The sequence below is a fragment of the Ictalurus punctatus genome, chromosome 17, assembly GCF_001660625.3.
Source record: "Ictalurus punctatus breed USDA103 chromosome 17, Coco_2.0, whole genome shotgun sequence".
Taxonomy (NCBI): Eukaryota; Metazoa; Chordata; class Actinopteri; order Siluriformes; family Ictaluridae; genus Ictalurus; species Ictalurus punctatus.
In genome coordinates, this window is record NC_030432.2 from 19601665 (window position 1) to 19629500 (window position 27836).

General features: G+C 39.7%; 1 protein-coding gene across 2 annotated transcripts in view; it reads left to right on the plus strand.

Annotated features, from left to right (window-relative positions):
- Positions 1–20547: 20547 nt before the first annotated feature.
- nphs1 (NPHS1 adhesion molecule, nephrin) overlaps positions 20548–27836 on the plus strand; it is a 160330-nt gene continuing 153041 nt past the window's right edge. Inside the window, exons 1-2 of one of the 2 annotated variants that reach the window (XM_017491282.3) lie at positions 20548–20657; positions 27364–27443. In XM_017491282.3, the coding sequence (XP_017346771.1) occupies positions 27389–27443 (55 nt within the window). In that variant the 5' untranslated portion in view covers positions 20548–20657; positions 27364–27388. The remainder of the gene's footprint in view (positions 20658–27363; positions 27444–27836) is intronic. The other variant, XM_017491280.3, reaches the window with a different exon arrangement.

Below are 27836 nucleotides of genomic sequence, written 5' to 3' on the forward strand. Positions count from 1 at the left end.
CAGTTCAGATAGCTCATACCTAAACACATTCAACAGCGCATCTGTTGGGTTAGGTACATATTTGTCTGTGTGAGGGTGTGTGTGGGTGGAAAGCAGCTATGAGACTGTATGCGTGTGTATGTGTGTGACTGAGTGTGTGTGTGTGGGGGCAGAGGAGTTAAAATAATAGAGCACATGGCTTTAGTTATTAAAGCAGTGTTTTTACAGTTTAATCATTTTGTTGTTTGAGGTTCAGGGCCAATCGCTCGCAGGCTATTTATGAACCCGCTATTTTCCCCCTTCGGCAGGATTTAGCTTCAATTCAGGCACTAATCCTGCTGGCTTTGTTACTGACTCTCAGGAAGGGAGCTGCTAGTGCCATTTATGAGTGTGTATGTGTGTGTGTCCTGCGCCTCCCTCTGACGCATGGACATCATTGTCACGAGAGATTGAGGCTCCTCTGCAGCAGTGGCTTTTAGGAGAATTAGCCAGCTTGAGTTTGGGAGTCTGTGTGGAGAAATACACTCTACAGTAAGATCCAAAAATCTATTTGCAAGGCCTGTTTTATTTCAATGTTAATCAAAATTTGACACGTATTACTATTAGTATTAGTAAAGATTGCATTATTTAAAACAAAACCAATTGTATTGAAATGTTTTTTCCCCAAACAGTTCATTCAAAGGAGCATTAATGATGAAGAAGAAGCCTTTATTTGTCACATATACGTTACAGTGAAGATGCCATGTCTGATTTGGATAATCCCACATGACTGTGCGGCATCAACAATTCCAACACAGTGCTCACAGCTGGCTTAAATCCTGATTCGATGTTTAGGACCACGAGTCAAAAGTGACCTAAGCTCCACAGCATAAACAGCTAGCTACGCAAAAATGTCCAAATGTCTGCCAACAACTGATACGCCAAAAAAGAAGCCCACAAGGCAGCATGAATTACTTTCTAGGTGGCTTAATGACCTGGTGATTCACATGACTTAGGTAAAATCAATAATTCAGGAGCTGAGACTATAGAACTAGGAGGCTTGTGGCATTCATCACAACCTTCCTTATAATCCAATGACTAGACATCATAGCTGAAAATTTCTTCCAGGTTCTTAATAACTTAGCAGCCGAGTCTAACAAAGGGTTTGGGCCATCTCCTGCTGGCTTACATGCATCACCAACAGGCTCTAAACCAGCTGTGGCTGCCACTCTAAAGACACTGCTGTCAATAGTATGCAAAACCATTTTTCTAGCTCTAGGTTAATGGACCTCATTGGCTGAATCTGGTGCATTGTTTGATTGCCAAGATACTAACACATTTGGCTTTGTTTGGTGCAGGCCATTGGTTCTCATAGTGGGGTCTGGGAACCTACAAGCATCCTTGAAGCATAGCCGGTGGGTCTGTGATTTTTTTCTTTTTCTTATAGTGATGAAAATCACAATCCACCAATCAAGATTATCATATGTATAATTTTATTCTTATATTTATCATCATGTTTGACTGGTTCCTATAAATCAGTATCTCAAAAAATACAAGTAGCCATATCTGTACTTGTTACTGTACACATTTGAATAATGAGCTTAATATTTAACAAGCCTAATATTTAAATGGCTGGATTATGTTAATAAAAATAAATCTGTGCTGAATGGGATTTTTCAGTTAAAGGGATCCCTGGCCCTAAAATGTTTGAGAACCCCTGCTCTATGCAATAGATGTATGCATCAGGATAAAAAAAAAGTGGCAGGTTTTTTACTTTTTTTCTTTGCCTTATTTGTTTATATTTTGACAGAAAATATTGTCAAGCAATAATAACTGTAGGAGGGGGGAGGAGTAGTCAGAATTCCTTGAGGAACAGTAAGGTGAAAAGGCTTCTTAAAGTTCTCAGGAGCAACATTTCTAAACAACACTCAAGTGGAAAAATCTGCAGAGCTATAGCAAAGATCTTAAACCTTACCGTCGGTTCAATTGGTTTTATAATATGTAGATGAAAATTTACCTGTGGAGCCACAACTGATTATTTCTGGCAGGTGCACCATGCAAGATTTCAGCATGTGATCTTAGACTAATAATAAGGAAGGTAAGAGAGAAAACAGCGGTCACTTGAAAAGAGTTGCAAGACATCCTGAAAGCAACAGGAACAACAGTTACACAGAGAACAATAAGCAATGAAATGAATTGCAATCATCTCCATTACTACACCTCACACAAAGCTCCTCTTCTGAAAAAAAAAAAAAAAAAGAAGAAGTGCTGAGATGTTAGTTTTAACCCATTTAGACAAACCAGAACTCTTTTTGAACAATATACTCTGGTTAGATTAAACAAAAATAGAACTCTTTGGCAGTAATTCAGTTGCAGTAATCATGTTAATTAGTCACAGTTACATTTATACAGCGCTTTTCTAGACACTCAAAGCGCTTTACATAGTATGGGGGAGGGGGGATCTCCTCAACCACCACTAGTGTGTATCATCCACCTGGATGATGTGACAACAGCCATAGTGCGCCAGAACACCCACCACACACCAGCTATTAGTGGAAAGGAGAGAGTTATGCGTCCAATTCAGAGATGGGGATTATTAGGGGGCCATGATTGTGAAGGGCCAATTTCACCAGGACCGGGTTATACCCCTACTCTTTTACAATAAGTGTCCTGGGATTTTTAATGACCACAGAGAGTCAAGACCTAGTTTAATGTTTCATCCAAAAGACAGGGCTGTTTTACAGTATACTGAGGGCACACACAGACCACAGGTTGAGCACCCCCTGCTGGCCTAACTAATACCACTTTCCCAGGAGGTCTCCCATCCAGGTACTAACCAGGCTCAATCCTGTTTAGCATCAGTGTGAAACCAGGCAAGGACTGCAGGGCAACATGGCTCTGTCATGAGAAAAAAGGGCTGTGCCTATGACACCTAAAATGAAGCACAGAAACGGGAGGATCATGATACGGGGCTACTTCTCTGCAATTGGATATTGGGGAATTACACATCATTGAAAGAAATATGAATGGAGCAATGTACCAGGACATAATAGAGGAGAATTTAATCTCATCAGCCAAGAAACTGAATCAGGGGAGAAGATAGATGTTTCAACAAGACAACAACCCAAAACATACAGCCATAATAACTCAAGAAGCCTTGCATGGTGTAGCTGATCTCTTGACTTAAATCCTGTTTGAAAATTTATGGAGGATTTTGAAATTGTCAATGCATCAGGAGAACCCTCCTAACCTTGTGAAGTGAAGATGATTTTCTGCAAAAAAGCTAATAATTCTTACTACAGACTCACCATAGGACTGTATTCACCAACAAAGTATTTGCAATGAATTTCCAAAAAACTATTGTTGGTCATTTGTACTGTATGAATACTTTTTCACTATAATTTTGTTCAACTTTATTTATGCTTATGAATACATACTTTTTTGTTCATATTGGTAAGTACAAAGTTAGATGACACGATGTGTGTGAATTTTAAGTATATATATATATATATATATATATATATATATATATATATATATATATATATATATATATATATATACGCAAAGCATATTAAAAAAAAAGTATCTGAATACTTATTTCATATCACTGTAGCAACTAAAAAAAAACTTGGACTTCTGCCCAAGATAAAATGTTTTTTTCATGATCGATAAAATTATAAACAGCACTTGGTAGTGGAATTCAAATATATGTAAACAGTTAATTGGGCGTGTGTGTTTTTTGGGGTTGTTTGCATCTCTAACTGTGTGTATGCATATTTTGCAGGTGTCTGCAAAGAGTGTAGGTGTATCATCAGTAACAAGCTGTCCATGCTGGAGCAGTAAATAAGAGAATAGGACACACAAGGCTGGCCACGATGCTTATCTACTTCAACCACCTATTTCAATATGATCCCCCACTCCCTCCCTCTGTCGTTCTTTTTATTCATCCCCCGCTTGCTGTCCCTCCATCAGGGCTTCATGGTGATAGATGGGACAGAGGAAGAGCTGAGTGCGGCGCTAAAGTTTGTGGCCCATGCAGCCAGCATTGCTGTGCATAAAAAAAGCAGACAGAGCGAGGGTGAGGGAGATGGAGAGAGCAATCGGCCGCAATTGGATGAAAGAGAGAAAGCGAGCGTGTCAGCATTTTCCTTCCCAGTCCGTTTCACTCAGCTCGATTGAGTCTTTCTTATTATCTGACCCCGCTCCCTTTCTACACTGACCTTTTAATATTTTACCACCCACACACATACAGGCATGTGCCTCGCTCATTCTCTTTCTCTCTCACACACACACACACACACACACATACTTACCCGACCTTCCTTTGTCAAACATAACATCTATGTACATAATTGCTGACGCTGTATTGAAGTCAATCTTGCAGTACACTGTAAGCTTCAAAAGCCATACATCATAAGTAATATCCACATTCAGACAAATGAAACTACTTTTGGCAGCTGAAAGAAAAGCTTTGTCTGAAATGTACTTTATGGTTGTGTTAATATATTTCTCAAGGCTAACAGTTGGTTTGCAGGAATAGTAGAAACAAAAAAGAGTGGTGGAAAGCTTCACTTTTGGTTTTGCACTAGAAGCTGAACATGGCATAGAATCTAAATACACACGAATAATGAAACGTGTTGCCAATACACAGGAATTCACTGACAAGAAATGCTGGAGTGTAGAGGTTTGGGACACTGCCCTTCTATTCCCTATCAGCTATGAATTTCCTATTTCTCAGATTAATTCTAGTCCAATGTTGCCCTGGACACACCCCCTGATCGTTGCTTTCACTTCTGTTTAGTATTTTGTGCGCATAAGGGTATTTTTCCATATCACAAAGTACCAGTGTTGCACTACATGGCCTAACGTTTGTGCACAACTAAGCATCACACATATATGTACTTTTACAAACATTCCATTCCAGGTTTATATAATATCCTCCACTCTTCTGGGAAGGCTTTCCACTAGATTTTGGAGTGTGGCTCTGCAATTTGAACGAACGACCTTTGGATTACAGGCATAAAGCCTTAACTACTGAGAGACTACTCCTCCACATATCAATTATTCTGGCACATACTGTACTGTCTGTGAGTCAGTATAAAAGTATTGGGGTGCAGTGGTAATTCTGTGCCAGTAAGCAGAAGGTTGTAAACAGAGTTGAGTATAATTACTGTTCTAATTACTTTTTTAGTATTCTACTGACTTATTTCTGATAACGCAGTAATGTAATGCATTACATTTTAAATTCATGTAATTTAATTACAGTTACTGATGTCAATAAAAATGTTTTATTTGTAGATTTGCAGGTGCATTACAATATATTGTTAAGAAACCAATATTAAGTATTATAGCTGCAAGCATCAATGAATGGGCCCTCATACCTTGGTACATGTTGGGGTTGCTCTGCCAGGGGAATGCCATTCCATTTTTTTTTAAGCAATTTTTAGCACTTATATGTTATTAGGAGTGTATAATGATGTAAAACCTGTAATTTCCTGTTGGCAGTAGGTTTTCTTTAGATTAGACAGACCGAATATTATGTTGATTGGATGAAATCTCTAGAAGGAGTTTGTTAAAGTACAATGACTGTAACTGGCAAAATCTGAGCAAGAATTGCAGAGAAATATCAACATGGATGACTTCCTGTTGGGTTAAAGATAAGATTCTAAGAGATTTTTTGTACATGTTACATATGCCTACCGGATTTCTTACGTGTATAAAAAGATTGCACACCTTTGACCTGCATGGGAGGCATGCCAGGAAAAAGCCTTTGCTGTCTTAAAAGAATATTAGAGCAAGAGAACAGTGCCAATGAGCATCTAGGCAAAGACCAGGTCTTTGGGAATAATGTGCTCTGGACAGATGAATCACAGATAGAGTTGTTTGGCCACAGTAATGGAAGACATATTTGTTGCTGACTAAAGACAGCTTTTCAGGGGAAGCACCTCATACCAACTGTGAAGTATGGTCGTGGAAATGGTTTGGGGTTGTTTCGCTGCCTCAGGGACTGGACAGCTTGCATCCATTGATTCAACTATGAATTCTGCATCATATCAAAGAGTTCTTGAAGGTAATATGAGGCTGTCTGTCCAAAAGTTGAACTTTTGACAGGATAATGATCCTAAGCACACTAGCAAATCCACCAAGGAATGGCTCAAAAAGAAGAAATGGAGGGTTATGGAATGGCCTAGTCAAAATCCAGATTTGAGTCCCTTTAAAATGTTGCGGGGGAATTTGAAACAGGCCGTACATGCAAAAAAAAAACCCTTAAATATCTTGCAACTGAAAGACTATTGCATGGAAGAGTGGTCAAAAATTCCAACAAGTTTGGTGGACAATTATGGAAAATGCCTGCAAGAGGTTATTTCTACTAAAGGGGGCAATACTAGCTTTTGAGGCCAAAGGTGTACTGACTTTTTCCACAGAAGAATATCACATCTATTAATATTTCTGTTGAATGATTGAAAAAGCTCATTTTCCTCGTGGTTATGTTCAAGTACAGTTGCAGTCTAAATTATTCAACCTCCAGTGCAAATCGGGTTTATTGTCAAAATGTACAGACTTTCAGCTGTTTGCAATGAATGAATCAAAGAAAATCAATTAAAATAGTTCAACACAACGAATACTTCAACTGGTTTCCCCAAATTCAACTGAAAATGCAACTTATAATGACTTCTTCAGTTTCAAAATTATTCAATCTCTTTATGGCAAGCACATTTAGTACTTAGTAGAGCACCCTTTTGCTGTTATGACCTTCTGCAAATGAGATGCATAGCCAGACACCAGCTTCTGGCAGCGTTCCTGAGGAATCTTAGCCCATTCCTCATGAGCAATAGCCACCAGTTCAGTAATATTCTTTGGTTTGCAACCGCCTTCTTCAAATCCCACCAGAGATTATCTATGGGCTTCAAGTCAGGCGACTGTGATGGCCCTGTAGAATCTTCCAGGACTTGTTCTGCAACCAAGCCTTGGTGGAATTTGAGGTATGCTTGGGATCATTGTCCTGTTGCAAGGTCCAATGACGCCCAAGCTTCAGTTTCCTCACAGATGGCATAACGTTTTCTCCTAGGATTTCCTGATACTTCAATTAATCCATCTTGCCTTCCACACGCTGCAGGTTTTCAGTGCCAGAGGATGAAAAGCAGCCCGAGAGCATCACCGAGTCACCACCATGCTTGACTGTGTACAGAGTGTTCTTTCTTCATTCTTCTTCCTCCAGACATACCGCCGATCCATCGTGTGAAAAAAGTTCCACTTTTGTTCCATTGCTCCACAGAACAGAATCCCAAACTTCTGTGGTATTTACATGATTTTGAGCCAACTTTTCTTGTGCTTTTGGGTCAGTAGTGGTTTGCGTCTTGGAGTTCTTCCATGGAAACCTTCTGCTTTTAGTACGCACTACACTGTGCTCACTGAAACCTGAGTGCCTGTTGCCACTAAGTCTTGCAGCAGGTCTTTTGCAGTCATTCAAGGGTTTTTCACTGCCCGCCTTCATAGAAATCTGGTTGCAGCCATTGATAGCTTCCTTTTTCTGCCCCATCCAGGTAGTGTATACTCAACAAACTCCTAGCCAGCTCATGTATTTTATGTGTTCCAGCTCAAGCACACCTAGTGAGTGCAACTAATGAAGCCTTTGATTAGTTGCATCAGGTGTACTTGCGACAACACCTGTTTTGTTTATTTAACACATGCACACATGTTAACATCAATATGATTCAGGTGCAGGTGGTCATGTGCCACTGATGCAGTGGGGTGCAGTGGCTGCTGGGAACTGTAGTCCCGAATTCGTTCTGGCAGATCCATGACATAAAACTGATCAAATCTTTGCTTGTCCAAATACGTCAATAAAGCCAACATTTTCCATTGGGTGTACGTATTTTTTCACATGAATGTATATGCAAGGAGGTCACTGGTAGGCATAAAATCTTTGCGCACTACCAGAAAACAACAGATTAATTTGTTAGCTATTAAAGCCACAGTAATGACAACAAGAGTCAACAGTGTGGTTTCAGGGCTGCTACAGGATGATAGCTATGGATAGTGTTACATCTTATCAGCACGCAGTGTGTGAAAAGGATTTAGATCAATTCCTGGCCCTACAAGTGTACTCTTACTCTGAAGTGTTTCATTAGGAGCATGTCCTTCTGGAGATGCTGCTTTCCAATTGAACTCTTTAAAAGTAACAAGCAGGGTATTGTGTTGACAAACTGTGCCAAGAAACACTACTAGTGGAAGCCATAAGGAGGAACAGGAGGAAGAAAAAATGATGAGTACTTCTGAAAGCATGCGCGTGATCAGTGTGAACTCGTGATGACCTGATTCTGCAATCCAACCATGTTCAAAGTGTCAATTTAATCAGAATATGGATGTACTATGTACAGAGCTGATATTCAGATGTTTGTTAGAGGGTTTTCGTTAAATGAAGCCGATTTGGAGATAAGCTGGCCACTGCAGCTGTTTGATCCTTACACCAGAACACGTGAGTGTGCTTGTGTGGATCATCAAGCCTTCATGTCCAAATCCTTCTTAACCCAGATAAACATTTCACCACCTGTTCCCAATGACTCCTCACTGTCACCCGTGCCCTGGAGATCCCTGGCCTGGAAATCAAGAGATCTCTACAAAAAGGAGGAAGTAAGCCTCAAGCATGGTTTAAACTGCAAGATTTTTTAGCCTAATTTTGCTGTTGTGATACCTTCTTTGGTCGTGAACTCTTAGAACAGATAATGTGATGTACTCATTGGAGGCCAATTTAGCACCACTGCAACTAAAGACATCTGAAAACAAAGTTCTGGCAGTGTTTGAATTTTTTTCTGACTTTAAAAACCACCAATAGGATGATGTAAAACTCACAACACAAAATTAAATGTTTGAGCAAACAATCTTTTAAAATACTGTCCTGCTTGCATGAATTACAACAAAATTATCAGCCTGTATGCCAGTGAGTTGCCATGTTGTCCTCATTTTAGCCAGCTATGAACAGCTTCAAACTCCTCATCTTCATCAGTTCTAGGCTTAACATTGCCGCTATTATACCAAGAGCTAGCTTCTCTTTATTCATGCATGAGCCTGGATCATGTTGACTGGTGACTTAAGCAGAATGCTGTATTTTCTTTAATTGCAGGTTTATCATTAGAGGATCTTCATCATATAATCTGACATGGAGAACACATGTTATGGCACAGTCTGTTGCAGTATTAAGGCAAGAATTTTATGATCATCCCATACACAGTATAAAGTAATAATCTTAAAAGACAACTGTAATCACACAGTGTAAAACAGGCAAGACTTCGTAAACAAGTGCAAAAGGATTCCCTACAAGAGAAAAAAATGATGTTGAGGGAGGATGAAAGACAATTTGAAAAAGGACATATGAGAAATGGTTTAGAGGAAAAGCATGAAGGAGGGGAAAAAAACATCTTTGCTTAGCAATAGACTATTCTGTATGTAAAAAAAAAAAATGTTAAAATGATTAAAATGTTAGTTCATGTAGACAGGGATGAACTTGGAAGATTTTTCATTTTCATTTTATGTCAGCATGTTGTTATGAATTTGTTAAACAAGTGATTCAGAGGGCAGTTGCTTTACTTAAAACATAAAAAAGGAATGGAATGCTCTTTTGTTATTTCTGAATTAGTCTATTCAGTTCTACTTTTCTGCAAAAAAATGTTACATATTTTATTCAATGGCTGTGAACTGAATAAGATTTCAACAGCAGCAAACAATTATTTCTTATTTGCCATGGTCAAAGGAACATGCCACCACCCACCCACACACAGACACACCCTCATTCTTGCTCTTAATGTCGTTCCGGCGCCTCTGATCTTGAGTGAGTGAGGGGGTAAGGCATCTCGAATATCCGGAGTGATGATCTCACCCAAGCCCAAACACGGTCTGCAGGGGAGATTGGATCAGACTTGTACCTGTGCCAGATGCCTGTTTGTCTGATGGCAACCCAATCAAACATAGGCAGGTTGTGGTAGGGCAGTGTGAATGCAAGTGTGTATCGATGTTTTATGTTTGTTCGCTTTCTCTCTCTCTCTCTTTCTCTCTCTCTCTGTGTATATATATATATATATATATATATATATATATATATATATATATATATATATATATATATATATATATATATATACACACATATTTTATATGTAACTTAAACATATCTAATGTGTTTCATGGTAGACTTTTCCTTAAGACAGAAAATATTGGACTGTAATTGCAAATATTTTTTTCTAAATCCACCCAGAGCCACCAAGCAGGAACTTCAGATAAGGGCATGTTCTCTGAAGTGTGTGAAAGCCTTCAGGCAGAGCCTGCAGCATGCTCCTCACTATAAATTCATTGGTTGAGCTTTGAAGGACCAACAACCAATGACCTTTTTAGACTTTTCATGCTTTTGATTTAACCCTCCTATGTTGGCTCATGATGTGCTGTTTGGCAAATCATCTGTTTAAACGTTGGTAGGTGCTCAATTGATATAGCAGATGATATATTGGAAATTAATGATTGAATGCCTTTTGAAGTACCAAAACAGAACTTAGACACATAGCAATACATCTGTGGAGAATGTTGAGGAAAAAAAAAAACATGGATACAAGTACACCAGTACTGCTCACTTAGTACACAAGCTGGATTATTGCCCTCAAGGTTCGACTCTTTACCAGCAACACACAGGTGAAGCTGCTCTGTCTGGCATAGTAGTGGTCTTAAAAAAGCAGCCCTGTATGGAGCATTAGCTGAAAGTAGAGCCATGAAGGGAGGCATTAGCAAACAGCAAGGATAGCACAGCTGAAGGATGCAATTGGCAGCTGGGAACAGGGGCAGGCCATAAATCCTGGATTCAGCATACACACAGATTGGAACGAGGCTTGATCTGGGCTCACTACGGATGTCGGGTTCATTGGGGTGCTTTTTCATTATGCAGGAATGAGATGTGTTTGAGGTGTGTTTTTGTATTGCTATCCCTCCTGCTTCCAAATAACTTTTTCAAATTGTTTCATTTTTCATAATGAAGCGTCTCTTCTCTTGGTGTGAAGTAAAGAACAGAGAGATCGAGAAGCAGAAAATGAGATGAAAGGGAATATTGGATATTTATTGTTGTGTGAGAACACTTGTGTGAGTCAGAACATTCACTTACTGAGGTGTGTGTGTGTGTGTGTGTGTGTGTGTGTGTGTGTGTGTGTGTGTGTGTGTGTGTGTGTGTGTGTGTGTGTGTGAGAGAGAGAGAATACATGTGTGCACAAGGATCCGACAGTATAGCTTTTGGACCTGTGCACACTCCCACTGCTATGAGCTTTATTGCTGACTTTATTGGTTTCTTTGACCATTTTCTCCTCCCTACGTCTCTCCTGATAGTGTCTGTGTGTGTGTGTGTGTGTCTCTGTGTGTGTGTGTGTGTGTGTGTGTGTGTGTGTGTTCTCTGTTCTGTAAACTAGCTCTCCTGCAGACCTGTCTCTTCTCTTTTTTCTCTGCTTTACTCCCCGTTCTCATTCTGCTTACCTCTTGCTCTTTTTTTCTTGCTGATTTCTTTCACTTTCCAGCTTTTGCTTCGCTCAGGCTGTGAATTTTGTTTGTTCCATTCTTCAGCCCATGTCTCTTTCTCACATATTTTCATTTAACCTTTCACACATGTCCTCCTTTTATCTCCCAGTCCTGCAAATTCATGAATTTCTTTAAAACATACAATTTCCCCCCCTGCACCACTGTCCCAGTGTGCGAGTGCTGTTGTTATGCACTATTTAAAGGTATACCTCCATGCAAATGACATGCAATCATTGTGTGTGTGTGTGTGTGTGTGTGTGTGTGTGTGTGTGTGTGTGTGTGTGTGTGTGTGTGTGTGTGTGCATAAACCTAGCCTGAAGCTACTGTACTTAATGACTGAACAACAGCAGGCAGACTTTCACATCTGTCCCTTCTGCCCAAATTTTAGAAACTCAGGTCTGTGCCTCAGCAACACTCAATTGTGTGTGTGTGTGTGTGTGTGTGTGTGTGTGTGTGTGTGTGTGTGTGTGTGTGTGTGTGTGTGTGATGTAATGGTGTGGAAATTTTGCACTAATGTAAGAAGCCCAATTTAGGTTTTTAATTTCTATTTTTAAAACTTGTACAAATGTATAATCTACTTTGTCTGAACTGTACCTCTCTTGGTGATGTAATATAAAAGTGATTTTCCATTGCGCAGCACAACACAGTTGTGTAACAAATCCAAACCCAGAGCTGTCTGTATCCTGGTTGAGCAGTTCTGTCCATTTTCTGTCACATAACTCTACTTATGAAAGTAGTACGAGTTCTCTGGAGGTTGTGTGGCGGTGAGTAGTGATGAGCATTGCTTTCTTTGCATAAAAAAACTGGTATATAGCTTTTGTGTGTTTTACAGCTATATTTCTCTATTACAGAGTGAACTCCTGAGCATGGGAAGGTGTTTTTTAAGGTGGAGAGAGACCCACATGAAGACAACGGTGCCAATACTTTAAATAGTGTTTATAAACTACAAAAACACTAAGTCACATCTTTTCTGTTAAGTGGTTAATCAGATATTGAATAATGAATAACTTTTACCTACAATGCACTGTCCATCCATCCATTTTCCATACTGATTATCGTACACAGGATTGTGGGGGAGCCTGGAGCCTATTCCAAGTCTCGGGGCACAAGGAGGGAGACACTGTGGACAGGTTGTCTGGACATCCATCCCATAGCAGAGCACACACTGTCAAACACTATGGACGATTTGGAAATGCCAATCAGCTTACAACGCATGTCTTTGGACTGGGAAGTCTTTGGGCCACTGAAGCACAGGGAGAACATGCACACTGTGTGCACACAGGGCGGAGGTGGGAATCAAAACCCCAACCCTGAAGGCATGAGGCAAACGTCCTAACCACTAAGCCACTGTTCCCCCAGTGTTAAATCTAGCTTCATATTTGTAGCAATCATATTGCTTCATTTGCTCCAATTTATAAAATGGCTTGCATGCTTCCTATATTAGGGCATTAAATAAAGCATAAAGAATTATCATATAACAGTATGTACTGAGCTATATATACAGTGCTGTGATAAAGTATTTGCCCCATCCTGATTTCTTCTGTTTTTGTGTATATCTCTTACTAAATTGTTTTAGAAATTAAAACAAAATTTAAAAGAAAACAAAAATGTTTAGATAAAACTTGAGTATTCACAAAATACAGTTTTTTTATATAATAATGTTATTTATTGATCAAAAAAGTTATCCAATACCAACTTGGCCTGTGTGAAAACGTATTTGCCCCTGTAGTTACTAATTCCCCAAGTTTATGAAACTGCATTCATAATGGGGTTCAGCTGGCCTGATTACTGCAAACCCTGTTCAATCAAATCAACACTTGAATAGAACTTTTTCAACAACATGAAGTTGTTAAAAGTTCTTACCCAGTAACACACTATGCCAAAATTGAAACAAAATGCAGATATGATGATGAAGAAGGTGACTGAAATACATCAGTCTGGGAAGGGTTATTAAGCTATTTCAAAGGCACTGGGACTTGATAGAGTCCACAGTGAGAGCCATTATCTCCAAATGGAAAAAAAACTTGGCACAGTGGTGAACCTTCCCAGAAGTGTCTGACCTTCCAAAATACCTCCAAGAGCACAGCAATGACTCATCCAGGAAGTCACAACAGAGCCAAGGACAACATCAAAGGAACTACAGGCCTCTCTTGCATCAGTAAAGGTCACTGTTCATGACTCCGCTATCAGAAAGACACTGGGAAAAAAATCGCATCCATGGAAGGGTAGTGAGGCAAAAACCACTGTTAACCAAGAAGAACATTAAGGCCCGTCTGAAATTTGCCAACACACACTTTGATGATCTTCAAACCTTTTCGGAGAATGTTCTGTGGATTGATGAGTCGAAAGTCGAATTATTTGGAAGACAGGGGTCCTGTTACATCTGGTGTAAACCAAACAGAGAATTCCATAAAAAGAACATCATCCCTAGTCCAGCATGGTGGTGGAAGTGTGATGGTGTGGGGATGCTTTGCTGCTTCAGTGCCTGGACAACTTAAAATTCTGCTCTGTACCAGAAAATCCTAAAGGAGAATGTCCTTGTATTATGTGTTTACTCAGGTTGCCTTTGTTTCATGTTGCATTTCGTTTGAAGATCTAAAACTATTTCATATGAGATATACCAAAACACAAAATAAATCAGGATGGGGGCAAATACTTTTTCAAAGCACTGTATATATTGGATATGAAGTCACCAGGAATTCAGTCCAGCTTAGTCAACACTGTGGAGATCATACAAAATGGGAAATTATGCACTGACCTCAACACGAGCCACATCTGTTCTCACACAAAATATTCTTCAATAACTATAAATGTGATTATTGGGTATGAATGGTATCCATATTGTGGTCATAAAACCATTGTACATGCATGAAATACATAATGTATATCCTTTCATAAGCAAAACAATCCTTGTAAGCTGTATCTTTTTGGAGTTTTCATTATATCTCATGAGGCATCACAGAGGAGATTCTCTAAAATGGTCTAAATGAATTGTACTTTATTCAAAAGCAGAAAATATCCCTAATGGAAAACGTACTTTGAAACGTTTTCCCCCCTGAAGCAGCACTAGATCCAAGTCACAACATGTAAGTCTCAGTGCACTGTTCCAGGTTGTAGCATGTCCCCAAGAAGAGAGACACAAGAAGGAAAGAATTGTGGGTACTCCACGCATAATCAAATATTCAACTGCAGAAAATGAATTCTGTATAAAATTTGAATGCTTGGAGGGAAAGGGCCTTGGGGGTGCTATATGAAATATATGAAATAAAGTGAATCATCTCTATCCTGTTTATCGTGCATGAGCATAAATGTTACAAACTAGTGGGTTTGGAGAATTTGTGTCTGTAAAGTACGAGTGTGGTAGAGATCTGGGGCCGTCACACAGTGTTTCTGAGCTAAGCTAAAAGCTAAAATTGATTTTGTCTCACTGCTTCAGCTGTTAAGGCTTTGTACTTGTGATTTAAAGATTGCAAGCTCAAATCAGCAGAACTGCAGGAATTGCTACTGCTAGGTCCTTGAACAAGACCCTTAACCCTCAACTGTGTATACTTGCATACTGCTTGTACACTTTATGTGTTTCAGTTTTTCAGAGAACTCTACAACAGTGGGTTTCACTTTCAGAAAGATTGTTTTCAAGTAGCACAAATATGAAGTGTCAGGAAGTGTCAAGTTTACTTCAATAGTACTTTTGACAATACACAGAAAGCCACGTGCAGATTTCAAGTCCTACAATGACTTGCTATCCAATTTTCAACCACAGGTTTCGCTACATGTATCACTGTCACACACTGTTATTACAGAAGCATTAATTACTGACTTTGATACACTAGTGTTACCTGCAGCATGCTTGCTGTATCATTTTGGCCCTATTTTTTGCAAATATCTAAACAGTATACTGTATAACATATAACCACTCTCATTAACATGAGCACTATGCATTTCGAGTGTTCATCTTTAGTAACAGCCTTGTCAGGGTTGCAGTGGCTTAATTTAGGCTACTAGTTTGTTTATACTTTTGGGAGATCAGTTATAGACTTGAGTGATGTAGCTGAAGTTGAGGAACTGTCAGAGCCAAAATTCACACAACATGCTGACAGTGCTGTTATTATTACCACTGTGTTTTCAAGTGTTTTTTTATGGGCACCGTGGTAGGGTTCATTGTTTTTAATTGTTTTGTTTTTTTTATGTCCACTTTTTTGGCTCTACCCTGAGTTTAAATCTAAACTTATACATATAATAACAGTATCACTGCATTTCTGCTACTACTGTACGTGATGTACGTAGAAGTCCCATGTGCTCTTTCTTGCCTGAATATTAACATCAGCTTTTTTCACAATCAATTAACAAATATAATACCTCTGCATTGAACTCTATATGTGCTCTTGCTATTTGTTCTTCCAACATGCTCCCAGTATTTCTAGGTCATGTACTTTGTATTGTTTGTTTATGTTTAAATAGCATTAGTTATTGCTCTAGGTCAAGTTCATTCAAAGTTCATGTTGGTATTCTCTTTTCCTGCCACTTTCTAGTTTAAAGACCATGATTTCTAGTGTTACATCATATTCTTATTTTGCTCATGTTCATGGTCACCCACTTCTTGTAAACAGTCTTATCGTGTTTGTTGAAGGATTTTATTAAAACCCACTAAAGCATCTCTTGTTTGTCCTGTGCTCTTACAGAATGCTGATTACTCTCTTGATCAGACTGGATAGCTTGTTCAAGTGTAGTGCCTGTATAGTCAGTGCAGGTTATGAGAGAAGAAACCCTATGAACCCATGGACATTAACAGGACAAGAGGATAATTTCTGAGAGCTTGTGTTTGTGCCGTCAGGGCTCTGGACACCAATGCATAGACCTGAACTCCAGAGTACTTGGAAACAGCAAGTGAGCTGGTAGGATGTTACTATGCCTGTTGCAGGAATGCTCTCCTCTAGTCTGCATACAAGGACAGTAAATCACTGGGCTCAGGATAAGTCCAGTTCCAAACTCTACCTCCACTGATGCTGCACTAATGACCCAGCACCATAAAAGCAAGGTCAACCATCCGTTTGTAATTTCATCACCTCAGGTTTGGCTCCTAGGAGAGGGTCTCCTGTAAAGGGCCTTTGACACCGAGTGTGATTAAGCGACATGAATGTATGATGCAATGATGCTCTTGAATTCAAACAACAGATCCTTACACCTGGCACGATCCATCGTGGTGCAACAAAGCAATCAGTGTGTCGATTTTTTTCTCTGCTGCCATGATGAAATGGGCCATCCAATTAGATTTGATCTTTAGATCACCTGGAGAGCTGCTGTTGAACAAAAGGGCGAGATTGGTGGTGCCATAGCATAGAAAGCTGTTTTAATATCCAGTGTAAACACCAAAGAAATGTATTCCGGAAGAGAGAAGAGAATGTATGTTGAGTTCTTGTTATCATTGGTGTTTGAGTACAAAGAATTTTTTTTTATAAAAGTCACAGCGACTACAAAAACATTTTTTCTATGCTTCTTAACAGTTTGTGTGCCTTACGGTGCTATAGACCAACATTAAAGTGATTCTTCTTCTCACTGGTTAAAGACATAGGCCGTTCAGCTGAATAGTGGGTTGTGCCACCTAGTGTGCAGGAGTAAAATGCATTCTCGGTCAGCACCAACTATCACGCGTTCATGAATTAGCTGAAGGCAATCAGTCATTTCGCGTTCAGTGTGAAAGCATTGTTCATCGGCATTTTGCTTTGCTTTATCGTGTCCCGCTCGGTGTGAAAGGGCCTTAACTCCATTTGCCAGCATGCCTCTACAACTGCCTCACCCTTGTTCTGGGTGCAGGTGACTGGCACCCTGTCTTGCTTGCCTGAATAGTAACACTTGCAGCCTGTTCCCAATCAGTTAAGAACTCTTTAAATACTCACTCTGCACACATTCCCAGTAAGTCATGTACTTTGTGTTATTTGTCTGTGTTTCAATAATATGTTAATCTTTCATCTAATTCAAATTCAGGCATTGTTCAAATTGATAAGATTCTCCTCGTCTGCCACGTTCTAGTTTAAAGACTTTGATTTCTAGTGTTATGTTCTTGTTTTGTTCATGTTCATGCTCACCTGCTTCTTGTAAACAGTTTTATCCTGAGTATTTTATTAAAAACCACTAAAGCATCACTTGTTTGTCTCGAGCTCTTTGTTACAGACTTCACCTCGTGTACCTTGCCTGTTGCACTTGTGGGGCTTGTGAGGGAGCTTTGCAGAGTAGAGAAAATTGGAAAAAAATACAATAAGTACTGCACCAGCCATTGGTTTTGCAAGACTAGCAAGATATGTATAGTCAAAATGGCAGTTATTGTCAGTGGTTATGGTTCTGTGTTCAAAATTCTATACATTTACAGCATTTTGAAGATGCCGCTATCAAGCCATACTATCAAGATTAAGGCCTGTTAGAATAAAGTTATTTCAATAAGCAATTAAAATAGTACAAGTAGAGTGTTTTTAAAGTGCTCATTTAAGTGCTTGGTGAAGAGGTAAATCTTCAGTGTTTGTATTGTGAGAGCCAGAGGAAGTTCATTCTACAACCTGAGGGCCAGTACAAAGAATGCTTTGGAAGCCTTAATGCATTAACAAAATATCCTTGTTTCTTTTCCGTGTGTTCGTGACTAGGAAGTTGTGTTTAAATGCCAGGGTTGCCTGAGTGGCACTGTTGTGTCCTTAAATAGCACACTTAACCACGAAGCACTGTCTACGAACTGCCTGAATTGTAATCTGTGAAGAAGTAAATATCAAAGGCAAAAATAACAAACATTGTTCATTCATCTTCAGTAAGTGCTTTTCCTGGTCAGGGCACCAGTGGATCTGGAGCCTATCCTGGGATCACTGAGTGTGAGGCAGGAATACATCCTGGATGCGAAGTCAGTTTATCTCAATGCACATTAATATGCACACACTCTCACAATGCACCTACTGGAATGGGAGGAAACTAGGAAACATGAAGGAAACCCATGTGGACATGTGGAAACATGCAAGAGCTACTTAGCATGGATCAAGGTCCCTTTCAAGAACCTTCAGACTAAGTGTTCCTCAGTGGTAGAATGAATTTCCAACATCAATTCAGACCGCAGAATCTGTCACTATCTTCAAAAAACAGCTAAAGACCCACCTCTTCCGTTAACACCTAACCAACCCATAAAAAAAAATAAAAATAAAAATAAAAAATTACTCTGCCACTTACACCTCTACTCTGCGCACTTTGCCTCTTCTGGAACTCAGTTAATGGATCTTGTACGGTAGAACTACTTGTATTGTTCTCCGCTTGATATCGCTTGGCTTGTATTTTCTCATTTGTAAGTCGTTTGGATAAAAGTGTCTGCTAAATAAATAAATGTAAATGTAAATCTAAGACTACTCAGACAGTAACCTAAGCTCAGAATCAAACCCTGGAGTTGAAAGGTGCAACTAGTAGGTGGATTGTCTAAGATCAATTGCCCTAGGCACATCACTGTGAACAAGTAATATAGAAGCCACCTGAACAAACCTGCTTTTCATCCAGTTTGGTGAAGAAATCTGGAATATACAGCAAAGGCTGTGCGGACTTCTTCCTATACTATATGGCCAAACATGCTTGTTGAACATCCCTTAACAAAACCATGGGCATTAATATTAAATTGAGACCCCTACCCCTATCCCCTAAATTTTGGAGTGTGGTTGTGAGGATTTGTGCTCATTCCACCATAAGAACATTGCTGACTTTGGGCACTGATGCTGGAGAAAAAGGACTGGGGTGCAATCGGCATTCCAATTCATCCCAAATGTGTTTAGTGGGGTTGAGGTTAGGGCTCTGTGCAGGTCACTCAAATTCTTCCACACCATCATCAGTAAACCACGTACTTATGGATGCTGCAGGATACCAATATCTACACGCAAGTCAATTGTGTGCTTTCAACTTTGTGAAATCAGTTTGGGGAAGGAACTCATATGGGTGTGATGGTCAGGTGCCCACATACAGTACTGTGCAAAAGTTTTAGGCACCCTAATTTTTTACTTTGTTTTTCCAAACTTTGTTATAGATTTGTATTTTATGACTCCTATATTATAAAGTGCAAAAACACTTTAGATTCCCAAACAGTAGTTTTCTAGCACAAAATTAAATGTTACAGAAAAATGTTTGTATGTTAGCAAAGAAACCAGAATATTAGGTAAGAGACCACTTTTCAGACAAAAAAACACAATGAAGGCTGCTGGGTTTTGTTGCAAAAAATAAGAAGCAAGTGCGACAGTCAATGTCTCCAGAAGAACCTTGGCTTGTGCTGCAAGATGCTCAATAAAACTTACAGCTCATTTCCTTATAAAACTGCACAAATTGTACCGGGGACTATTATTTTTAACCATCAAATATTGACTTTGTTTCATTTACTACTGTTTACTGCCCTTTACTGTATTTTATCTTAAATGTAGAAACGTTTAATTTCATTATTTTGAAGGCATCTTTGCTCTCCAGCATTTCTTTGCATGTGACTAAAACGTTTGCCTGTATAGTGTATCTAAGTGCACCACCACATTAAGGTATGAAAGAAAATGGTTCCTCTAGCCTAAGCAGTGTGCTTTATGCTCAAACCGAGTCATTTAGTATTCAGATGAGATTCTGATGTCTTAGCCAGCACTGTTGGGGCCTTGAGGAAGGCCATTAACCTGCAACTGCTCAGTTATTTGCATTTTTTTTTTTTTTTTTTTGGATTCTGCCTAACATTTTAGAATAAAAGAGTCTTCCAAATGACTAAAATTTAATCTGTAAACCCAAGCAAACCTGTTAATCCAAACAGTAAAGAAAATGTTAATAGATCACAGCAATATACAGAAAAAAGGATATCACACAATCACACCAAACCGTGACTGTAAAGAGGCATACCATTAAAAGCAGGGGAGGGCAATGACCTGCGAAGAGCTGCAGCATCATGTTCCAGTGGTTTCTTGATCTTTTTCTTAACATCAGCACTTTTCTTGTAATTTCTTTTCCTCCCCCTTTCACATCCCTCCCTCATTCCTTGCCACCCCCGTGTCATTTTGGAGCTGTCAGGGAGAAGGGGTGTGAACGTTGTAGACTCAATGTGTCTTCACTATCAGAGTCGGAGAGTGCTCTTTACACCAAGCGATGAGTAACGAGTCGCACCACTTCAAATAAAGGTGAGCTCCACTCACTCTCATGCAAATCTACCAGCTTTGCTTTACTTCCTTTCTTTCTTCTCTGGGAACAGTGTTTCTCTCTGTATCTCTCAGAAGACTCAGTCAGAGTGAGGTGATGTGAAACTGAAAGAAGGCCTCTATCATCATCGCTTTGTTGTTTCCTTTTCTCTCTGTCAGATCTGAGTTGACTCATGCAACAGGTGTGTGTTAGGAGGGGGGATTGGGTATGTTTAGGAAAGTAGGAAGACTTGAATGAAAATCTTGATGATTCGAATACATTGAAAAGTGCAACAGAAAGCACAGTAACTTTTCTTGATTTAAACCAAGGACGGTTATGTCTGGTTCAACCTTGTACTTGTACCATGTCTTTCTACTGTAGAATTTTAAGAAGCCCTTAGAAGTCTAAGAAGAGCTGTTATTTCATCATTTATGAAAACGATTATATACTATTGATATAAAAATAGGTCTGGTAACACTTTTTTGAAGGTTACCTACAATGGGCCTTCATAATACATGCACATGCATTCCATAAATCTTACTGAAAGCAACAATAGTATATTATATAAAGGAGAAATGATCATTTTGATACTTTTTGTCTTATTGTAAGTTACTCACCTTTATATTTACTTTGTTGGAAGTGTACTTACTGTATCTTTATGATGAATTTACTGTATCTATTTCAAAGTGGGCAATTTATAGAATAAGTAAAGAGTATCTGTGGGAATGACGTCATGTTGAAAATGTGTATGGTATGAAATATCCTTATTTCCAGTTGACTGGAACTTCTTAATTATTGCCCTGATGTTGTAATTTTGTCAATGCGTTTGCTATATTCTTATAGCCACTTCCCATTTTGTGAAACTCAACAACCTTTTACTGTGCACCATTATCTATATTCCTTGGTCTTACCCATTGTTATGAATGACTAAGGGAATTTGACCTATGTGTTACCTCATATTTATACCCCTGTGAAACAGGAAGTCATGGTTGAACAATGTTCCTAGGTACCCAGGTGTACTAAAAAATAAAATAAAAATCAATATCAATGGGAATATACCTCAAATATATTTTTCTCATATGAATTCATAGGGGTGCCAATAATTGTTGCACACCTAAATTCAACAAAGATTTTTTTTATAAACCTGTGTTGTGTTTGCACTTGTAGTTCTGTGATTTTTTTAAACAAAATATCAAAAGTTTAAACAATAAAGACAATTTTCCACTGCCTTCTTTGCTCATATTTACCAAGGACGCCAATATTACTGGAACGCACTGTATTTCCACTGCTTCCATGCTGTATTTTGCACCTTAGGTGGAAGTCGCCCAAACTGCAAACACACCAAATGGACAACACATACTATTTTGCTCGTGTTAAAGATGTTATCTTATGCCCTAGGAATATATTCACTTGTGTGGATGAATCATCTTGTACATTGTTTTCGTGGTTGTTATCAAGTTTGCATATGTTTATTTATGCAGTTTATTGGTATAAATTGACTTCCTTTGTTCCCATTGTGTCATAAGTAAATGCAAGCTTTTCACACATACATATGTTACTTTTGCTTTATTTGGTTCAGTACACTTGCAATAATTTTAGGGCAATTATTAGTTCCCAAACAGAAATTCTTGAATTTTACAGCACTTCACTTCATCCAGCTCACTCAAAGAAAATGGAAATACCATGCACTGTATATAATCAAAGCAAAACAGGAATTTTGAGCATGTATTGATATGTGTGTTCCAATCTGCATAGCTCAGGAGTGGCTCTGAGTGAAGCGTTCATTTCCTGGACATCGGTTGATTTCATGGGCCTTTCACATCAAATAGGCTAAGGCCAGAGAGTGCTGAGCCGTTGGAGGGAGTTATGAAAGAAGCCATTAAAATTCACCTAACAGGGTCACGGTCTGCATCCTCTCCCCTTGGCTGACCAGAAAGTTGCATTGACGAATCAAATTTCAAATCAAACTTTCCCCTTTCTGAAATGCTTAGAGAGAGAGGCAAGGTCAGAAACGATTATGGAAGGGAAACGTGCGGCGCGTAGGCAGTGCGGTTGTCGCAGCATGTGCTGCCATCTTCGATAGCGTGTGGAAAGCATATTGACACAGCAGGCCTGGATCTAAACAGATTAGAGCGCTGCAGAGCTTTATCTGCCAGGACTGATGGATATTCTCATAGCCACAGACATATTTCAATTCTGAGGCTATGAAGAGAAAACCCTCATATAAAAACCGACTGCTGGTGTCTTGGGCTAGATTCAAAGTCATCCATCAGTTACTGTATAATTTCAGCAGTAATACGGCTGGTTGTTGTTTCGGTGTTTGTGTCTAGTGTTGCATGGAAGTTTGTCCGAATCTGCATGATATTTTGGCCAGTAAGGCAAAAACAAAACACACAATAACAAAATGAAAATGTAACAGCAAATCAAAAAGAATCAACAAAACCAAAATCGCATTAGCAAAAACACAAGAGCAAAACCAAAAATATAACAGCAAATTTGAAAAAACAACAACAAATTAAAAAAACGCAACAGCAAAAAAAAACAAACAACAACATAACCGCAAATTTAAAAATACAACAGCAAAGCCAAAACACAACAGCAAGAATCAGAACCATATCAGCATTAACTCAAAACGTCTGGGATTTGGGTTACGCATGTAACCCTGCTCCCTGAGAAGGGAACAAGACACTGTATGAGCTTTGTGGGAAATCATACCTGCCATAGTCAGGTGATGTGGAATTTCGTGCGATGCGTGATTATAAAACGGTGCCTGTAAACCACGTCATCAGCCTCTATTATCTGAAGCAAAGACACACTTCACAGGCATGCCCCAGTAAGACAAAGCCATGCAAGTATCCCCCATACAGACTCCACCACCTGTGGATGGAGCCTCCACAGGTGAAGAAAGAATTTCAGTGCTAGAAATACGGCCCGCATTTGTAGGTGATTTATAAGCCACTTTAGACGAGGGCCACTCCAGAGACTGTTAGCTGGACAGACATCTAAGACCGCGCCCCAGCCCAGGAGGGAGGCATCTGTCATTACCATGAGGACACGCCCTGAGAGTGTGACCCAAGGCTAGGAACCAAGGACACCTCCAAATTCTCAGAGCACATAGGCATCGCCAGGTGACACTGATCACACTCAGTAGTTTCGTCCTCAGATTATGTGCAATAATCTCAATGGTATGACGTCGGCTGCTGCTGCCCTAAGCCCCAACAGTTTTTTGTAGAGACTGGAGGGGATTCCCAGACCCATCTTTATATTGCTCAATGTTGATCGAATTGACCCTACGTGTGTTGGAGATAGAAATTCCCTCTTCATAGTAGAAAAGCTGTCCTCTGCATTGGAGAAAGCATACTTTTCTTGTGGTTCAACCTGAGCCCCAAGCTCCTCATGTAGACAAGAACAACATCTTGATGTTGAATCGCCAACTTCCTGGATTGTACTAGAATGAACCGGTTGTCCAGGTACTTAAGTGCATGGATGCCCTGGAGTCACAAGGGAGCCAGAGTGGCATCCATGCACTTCGTGCAGATGCGAGGGGCTAAAGCTACACCGAAGGGAAGAACCTGATATTGCTATGCATTACCTCCAAATGTGAACCTCAGGAACTTCTGTGACTGGGCAATATTTCTATGTGGAAATTTACGTCTTTAAGATCTATTGTCACAAACCAGTCCTCAAACTGAATCTCAGGAATGATAAGTTTGAGCATCAACATCTTGAACCTGTATGTCTGAAGAGTACGGTTCAGATGACGCAGATCTAAAATTGGCTGCATACTTCCATCTTTTTTTGTGGACCAGGAAATAACAGCTGTAAGAAGCACCCTTCTGTGCCTCCCTCGCACTTGTTGACCTCGACACAATGGGGAAGGAACTGGCTGAACAACACAATTTGCTGTTTCTCCTTGGAAAACATGTCAGCACTAGCGTCACCCGCACCGATAAACAGGCCAGAAGGTTCAACAGGAGCATACAGCAGGGAGACCTTATCCTTATCTCCCATCCCTGAGGTTGCCTCTCTGCCAAAGTGCCAGAGTGACGTGTGACTAGTGAATCCACGGTGTGGCGAAACTCCACCACTGCCTCGGGCCCATTTACCTCCCCGCTGTCAAGCTCACTCAGTACGTCTGCTCGGTAGGCCTGAAATGCTGCCATAGTATGCAGTGACCCACAAGCGAGACGAACTGCTGCATACGCTTTTCTAACCAACACTGAGGTGGCCTTACATGGCTTGGATGGCAAAGCCGTCCCCCGTAAATTCCCTACCATTGATCCCTCCTCCACCTTCAGCATAGCCATATACCTGTACTGTTCATTCCTCAGAACGGCCGAATAATGCAACATTGGGGTTATAAATACGGCTGGTGTACGGTGTTCCCCAGAATCACGATATTTCGTCATGCACTTCTGGAAAAAAGGGCCTGATTGTGAAGCGTTCACAATGCAGGCGGTCAGCCATCTCAAGGGCCACTGCAATATGCTCCATCCCCAGACACCTCACACAGAAAGTGTGTCCATCCCCCTCCATAATAAAATGGGAACAAAGAGTAACACACTTCCTGAAGTCTCTCTGGCTCATACGTTTCTTTTCTTTGCAAAGGAACAGAGGTGCAGACAGAAGCATATGCAGGTATGGCAGTTTAATGAAACAACAACAAGTCCAATAAGTTCAAAGGATCAGGCAGAAATCCCGGTACATAGGCAGGCAAGGGTCAATCTATCAGGCAAACAGTCCAAATTAGCCAAGCCAAAGGGACAAGGTCGTAAATGTGAGCAAAACCAGAATAAACAAACACTGTATCAAGGCTTGGTAATGACAGAAACAGAAGACAACTGAGCGTATACTTCGCAAAGACTTGGTGTTCAAACAGTCTCTTTTATGTGTGGTGTGATTGTGTGTGAGATTGGATGCAGATGTGCATGAGTAGAATGAAAGTGAGTGTTCTGGGAATTGTGGCCCATGGTGGCCATGTTTGTAGGCCGCAGTGCAGGATGGGAAATGTAATCACTGGTTTGCTGCAATATGACAATAGGGCTGATGACGTGGTTTACAGGTGCCGTTTTATAATCACGCAACATGCGAAATGCCACATCACCTGACCACGGCAGGCCTATACATAGGTGTGATTTCACACAGACGTCAGATACTGGTGATGCTCAAGGGCACTTCCCACAGTGTGAAGCTCACGCACTGTTGAGTTCCCTTTGAAAGGGAACAGAAAGGGTCCTTATTAAACATTATAATCTCATTGCTGATCGCATGTCAGGCTTATAGAGATCACAGAAATTGGAGATCTGGAGGATGTTTACAGTAAGAGGAAATATGAGCCTAAATGAATTTACTGAAGCTCTTATTTGTGCTTATTTTTATCAGGGGCATTCACATGGTGCACTGCATTATTTAGCATGAATAATTTGAGACTAAAAAGTTGCCCCAGGAAGTGGGTTATTCAGAAGAAAGAATTATTCAATACTATAGTAACATAAGTATTTTCACATTATAATAATTTTTCCAGGCTAACTACAGAATTACTTGTTATAGTCATATGCCATGTCCAATCAGCAACAAGCATGTGATATTCAATAAGGACCATCCTGAGTAAATGCTGTTGATGTATTTTATATTTGCTGTTGTGTTTTGTGTTTAGCACTAAGTTGATATAGTTGTTGTTATATTTGTTTTTTTTTTTTTCAGTTTTGCTGCTGTGTTTTTGGATTTGCTGTTGTGTTTTGGATTGTGTTTTTGGATTTTCTGTTGTGTGTTCTGATTTGCTGTTGTGCTTTTAGTGAAGTTGTTGTGTTTTTTGCTGTTGTGTTTTTGGTTTTGCTGTTGTGTTTTTAGTGAAGTTGTGTTTTTTGATTTGCTGTTGTGCTTTTATTTTCATTTTACTCCTGTGTTGTCCGATTTGTTGTCACCTTGATGGTTTGTTAATGTGTTTTGCACTTATGGGCCACTGTAGCATGGTGCCTGCTGCTTCTTTCAGGTTAAATTGCAACTCCTTGTCGTAGACAGCATTTGGGATTTGACTTAGTGTTATGGCATTGAAAGCTGTTGTTTAGGTTTGTTTCAGAGATCACACAGTAGGTGATTAGAGAGAAACCATGAGGGAGAGATAGATATGGAGAGAAATTTGAGAAAATAGAGGCTTCATGACATGAGTAGCAAAAAAAAAGTGCCTGGCACTGTTTATTGGCATGGGAATATCTGACAGTGAGCTAATTCTCATCAAAGCCTGATGAAGTGCGACTAATAGACAGTGGGAAATGCCTCAAAGAGCTAAAGCGTACTTCTCCTGTTTATTTAGACGGCAGAATGTTTGGTTTTTAATTAAGTAAATCACTATTATTTGTTCCATGGTGCTTGGTAATGTGAAGCGATTGACCTGAAATCCATGCTTTATTAGCTCAGGCTGAAATGAAGCTGTAGGAGGCGAGACTGGAGGAGTATGAAGAGGCTTGTAATGGTCACGATGCCCGAGGGAGTGACTGACACACACTGGTAGACACGTTTGCTTGGAAAAACACTCGATCTCATTACCTGATCTTATTCCGCGGAGCTCCTTAACATTTATTCTTTAAAGGTGAAAGATAAGGGTTAGGACACACACACATAAACTTTCCGGAATTTGCAGAAACCTGTATACTGCCTGCTGCTAAATCTCATTCTTTGTTTGTTGGCATACAACATTGTGTGTTACAGGATAGCTAGACTGTGATTGGATGAGATGGCTGTGTTGTCATCGATTGTCAGCATTATTCTTCTGCTCCTGAAATTACAAGGTAAGGACACACATCAATATTATTCATATTCATTATATTTATAGATAATATATTACTTTCACACCTTGCCAGCAATTCATTTCAAGCCAGGAACTATATTAAATAAAATAATACAATCTGTACAAATAAATTGAGAAGTCCAACATGATCATGAAATTTGGGTAGATGCCAGACAGCTGTAGATGTGGCGCTGGCACAAATTTATTTTAATAATTTAAAACCATTTCTAGCAGTACACTGGAATTCCATTCAGTATTTGCATCTGACAGACAACTTATTTTACATTATTTTACATTTTTAATTAGTATTAACAAATAAATTATTTTATCTCCGCAAGGCGGTAAGATTAGTCATGACTCTGTGTTTAGCTGCTGGTGAGCTAGGGGAGGGGTG